The 4,353-nt window shown below is 65.2% G+C and overlaps 1 protein-coding gene across 1 annotated transcript; it reads right to left on the minus strand.

Moving 5' to 3' along the window:
* Positions 1–730: 730 nt before the first annotated feature.
* On the minus strand, positions 731–4,082 carry LOC310887767 (scavenger receptor cysteine-rich domain-containing protein SCART1-like; the record flags this gene model as incomplete). Its single annotated transcript, XM_083813936.1, has 5 exons — positions 731–2,103; positions 2,308–2,698; positions 2,753–3,079; positions 3,188–3,502; positions 3,722–4,082. The coding sequence occupies 5 exons, from the start codon at positions 4,080–4,082 to the stop codon at positions 1,179–1,181; spliced, it is 2,319 nt and encodes a 772-aa protein (XP_083670062.1). The 3' UTR covers positions 731–1,178.
* Positions 4,083–4,353: the final 271 nt, after the last annotated feature.

A 4,353-nucleotide genomic window follows, 5' to 3' on the forward strand; every position in this document is an offset into this window, starting at 1 on the left:
ACAGGGCTGTCCCCACAGCACAGCCCCACTGTGTTTTGTTGGTACTGCGGCCACAACCCCAGGGAGGGCAGCATCCCCATGGAGATGGTCTGGGGCAGCGTCAGCCTCGCACCATCCCTTTGGAGACAGCCCTTGTGCCGCTTTGTTCCCTGGGTCACGTCCCAGTGCAGACCCTGCACCAGCTCCTGCACTTCCCCTCCCCATGGAGCTGCTCCATCTCTGCCCCACGCATCAGTAGCACAGCCCGTGCCCTGTTGGGGGGTGGCTGACTCCACAATCATGGACTCTGCTGCCCCACGCTCCTCCTGCCAGTGCTGCCCAGAGCACTGCCAGCAGTGCACAGTCCCTGTCTCACCCAGTCCACCTCGCCCATTTCTCTCCTTCACCCAGGACTCATCCGGGCTCTCTCCACCCCTTGTTGCTGGTGCCCCATGGTCTATCATTCACGGGGGCAGCACATGGGGCAGGGGGCAGCACACAGCTCTGTTTCTGTGCCCCAGGATACCAACACCCCAGCATACCCAGCCCTGCCAGGAGGTATCTCCCCCTCAGGACCACTGGGGAAGGCCCCACCTCTGTGCTGAGCCCTGGCGCTTCGCACCTGCCCAGCCAGGAGGGCCAGGAGCAGGCAGAGGAGGGCCCCTAGGATGATGCAGATGATGACAGGCACCGAGAGTCTCTCACTGGTGGTGGTCAGAGGGCCCCCGGGGGGATCTGCATGGGCAGGGACATGGCAGGGGCAGCATCAGGCAAGGGAGAGTTTGGGGGCAGGACATGCCACTCCTGACCACACAAGGCAGCAGGGGCTGGGGGGGACAGGGCTGGGTGATGGAGCAGCTCCCACCCTGCTGGGTACATCAAAGACTTCCCACAGATCCCTGGATTTCCTGGGAGTCTCAGAGCCCAGCAGGGAGCCCCTTCCCCTGGCTGTGGGTCACAGCCTGGCCATGGGCAGACCCAGCCCCAGGGGAAGAACAACTTACCTGCTCGTGGGGGGGGTGTTGCTGTCCTGGGTGCAGCTGCAGGGCAGGAGAAGGAGAGCCAGGCTGAGAGGCTGGGGCTGCGGTACCAGGCAGACTCCCTGGCAGAAGGCCCCAACATGTGCCACCTGAATTGTCCCTTCTGCGGGGCTGGGCAGGGTGGCAGGGACAGGGCCCAGCACCACTGCTCTGGGCCGCTCACAGGCCAGTGCAGGCAGCCCAGGGGATGTGCGGGGACATCCAGCCCCACAGAGGCTGCTCCCCACCCACCACCAGCCTCCCACTCTGCAGGGACACCCTTGCTGGGCCATGCCAGGATCCAGCAGGGCAGACACCCAAGCAAGCTCCTTGCCAAGCCCCCAGTGATGTCTCCCAGCCCCACTGCTCACCTGAGCAATGCACAGCCGCATCTGCCTTATGCTGGCAGACACCGCTGTCCCCTGGCTGGGCCCAGCAGTCCTGCAGAGACAGCTCCGTCCCCCTGCACTCCATCAGCCAGATGGGGCCCGTCCCCTCTCCAAAGGCAGCCTGGCCCAGGACATAGACTGCGGGGCCACAGCCCAGCTGCCTGCACGCCACCTCGGCATCCCGCATGTCCCAGGCATTGTCACACAGCGTCCCCCAGGCGCCGCGGTGCCAGACCTCCACTCTGCCCGAGCAGCCGTCCTCACCTCCCACGGCGCGGATCTTCTCCCTGTCTGGGGAGGCAGCGACCTCCCATTGCACCGGGACAGCTGGGACAGCCCTGCCAGGTGAGGGGGGCACATGCAGGGGCAGCTCCCTACCTGTGCACCTCGTGGAGTTGGGGCATGCAGCCACCTGCGGCCTTTCTGTCCATGTCCCAAAGAAAAGAAAAGTTGGGCTGAAGGGACTGCTTTGGGGGTCATGTAGGAGAGAGCAGGGCTGACCTCTGCTCACACGTCCCCATGCAGTTACCATTGCAGGTGATGAGGGCCTCGTCTCGGAGGTCATCACATGACTGCGGATGCCAGGGAGTAGAGGGACACTGCCAGAAGGAGCTGTTCCTCTTCCCACACTCCACATGATCCACCCACGCGGTGCCAGACAGCTTGGCATAGCTTGAGGTTGTTTCCAGCTGCCCTCTGTCCCCACAGCCCAGCTCCTTGCACACCAGTGACACTGTCTCGGTAGTCATCGAGTTGGAGCAAACGCTGCCCCACGTCCCGTTGTAGAAAACCTGCAGGCGCCCAGAGCAGCCGTCGCTGTTCTCCAGCCTCAGGGCCATGAACTCTGGAAGGAGGAAAGGCCCCAGCGATGTCCTTGGACATCAGCCACTGATGGCCTTGGCCCTGACTGGCTCTGCCCTCACCCCAGCCTCCCAGGCCCCAGCTCCCAGCCCCACTCCCAGCACAGACCTGAGCAGACGACTCCCACGTCCTCCTTGTGCCCGCAGTCGTGCTGCCCCCAGGCCTCGGCAGGGCAGTCCCAGAGAGCAGCTTCGGCCCCGGAGCAGTTGACGCCATCCAGCCAGATCTGCCCAGAGCCCTCCCCGAACCGAGCGGAGCCGGCTGCCTCCAGGGCCCCTCCGCAGCCCAGTTGGCGGCAAACGACAGCGGCGTCGGCCAGGTCCCAGGCGTCGTCGCAGACGGTGCCCCAGCGCCCCTGGTAGTAGATCTCCACTCTCCCGGCACAGCGCCCGGCCCCGTCCGCCAGCCGGACCCGCCGGCTCCCTGCAGCGGGGAGAAGCCCCGGCCGTCAGGGGCTGGCTGCCCACCTGGCCCCACACCTGGGGGACGTGCAGCACCACTCACCCCGGCGCACGACCCCTACGTCCTCCATGATCCCTGCTGACAGCGTGCTCTCGGGCAGGGAGGTGTTGCAGAGGCTCAGGGCAGCCTCGTGCCCTGTGCACCGCACCCCGTGCAGCCCCACGGGGCCCAGCCCTCGCTCGGCCCTCACAGGGGTGTAGGCTGCCTCTGCCTCTCCGCACTGCAGCTGCCGGCACACCACGCTGGCCTCCTGCATGTCCCACTGCTCATCCAGGACTCTGCCCCACGTCCCGTGCTGGAAGACCTCCACGCGCCCGTCGCACCGGCTCCCTCCGCCCACCAGCCGCAGGGACATGGGGCGAGCCGGGCCTGGTGAGAGCAGAAATTCAGCCAGGCGCTGCCATGGGGTCCCCAGCTGCGGGTGGCCTTGTCACACACCAGGGGCAAATGGACTTTGTAGCACTGCCCAGCACTCACCTGAGCAAATGACAGCAGCAGCGTTCTCGTGGGAGCACGGCGAGGCCCCCAGGGCAGTCACCGGGCACTGCCCCAGGTGGGCTTCAGTCCCGTCACAGTGGAACGAGTCTCTCCAGACGGGGCCGGTTCCTCTCCCAAAATGCCCTCCTCCAGGAATGGACTCAGCAAAGCCACAGCCGAGGTGCCGACAGAGAACGTGGGCGTCCGAGAGGTCCCAGCGGGAGGCACAGAGGGTCCCCCACGTCCCCAGCACCTCGACCTCCACCCTGCCCGCACACGCTGTGCTGCTGTTCACCAGCCTGAACCCTGTGTACTCTGGGGACAAAGGAGGGTGAGAGAGGCCACATTTGTGCTTTTGCTCCCACAGGAGCTGCAGGAGAGGCCAATGGGACAACGTGCCTTTCTCCTCCTGCAGCACTCTTTTAGGGCGGCAGACCACCACCTCACCCCAACTGTCCCCCACCCAGCATAGCCCAGTGCCCACCCTGCCCCCACCACAGATCCAGTGGGCACCATCACACCCCATGTCCTTACGTGTACAGGTGACATGAGTGCCATTGCTGTGGGTGCAGGGCTGGTCCCTGGCTGCTCCCGTGGGGCAGAAGGAGAGGACGGATTCATTCCCCACACACTGCAGCTCTCTGTCCCAGACAGGACCGGCCCCTTCTCCCAGGTGAGCTGCCCCATGCACGGACAGGGCTGTGCCACACTGCAGCTCCCTGCAGACCACCTCTGCAGATTTGGCACCAAAGTGGGAGTCACAGACAGCTTTACACTGGTCCCTGTCGTAGACCTCCACACTTCCTGAGCAGGGGCTGTTCCCTCTGACCAGCTGGACAAATCCTGGAGCAACCAAGGAGACCTGTGAGTTCCCAGAGCCCTCTGGCACTTCCATACCCACCTCCCACCTCATCCCTAAGGTGGCCACATGCAGAGCCTCACGACCAGCCCAGCAGCTCTCAGTGGGTGTCGATGGCACAAAGAGGTCAGGGCCGCCCTTCTGCTCCTCAGAAACCAGCCCAGCACCCATGGGCTGCCCTCTCTCCCAAGCCCCCAGCCACAGGCACCGCTCAGACAAACTGCTGCTGCCTGTAGCCCCTGGGCTGCCCGGCCACAGACGCAGCACTGCAGCACCCGCAGCACGTGGGCCCAGGGAAATGGGCCCA

This window comes from Anser anser (assembly GCF_964211835.1).
Source record: "Anser anser genome assembly, chromosome: 29".
Taxonomy (NCBI): domain Eukaryota; kingdom Metazoa; phylum Chordata; class Aves; order Anseriformes; family Anatidae; genus Anser; species Anser anser.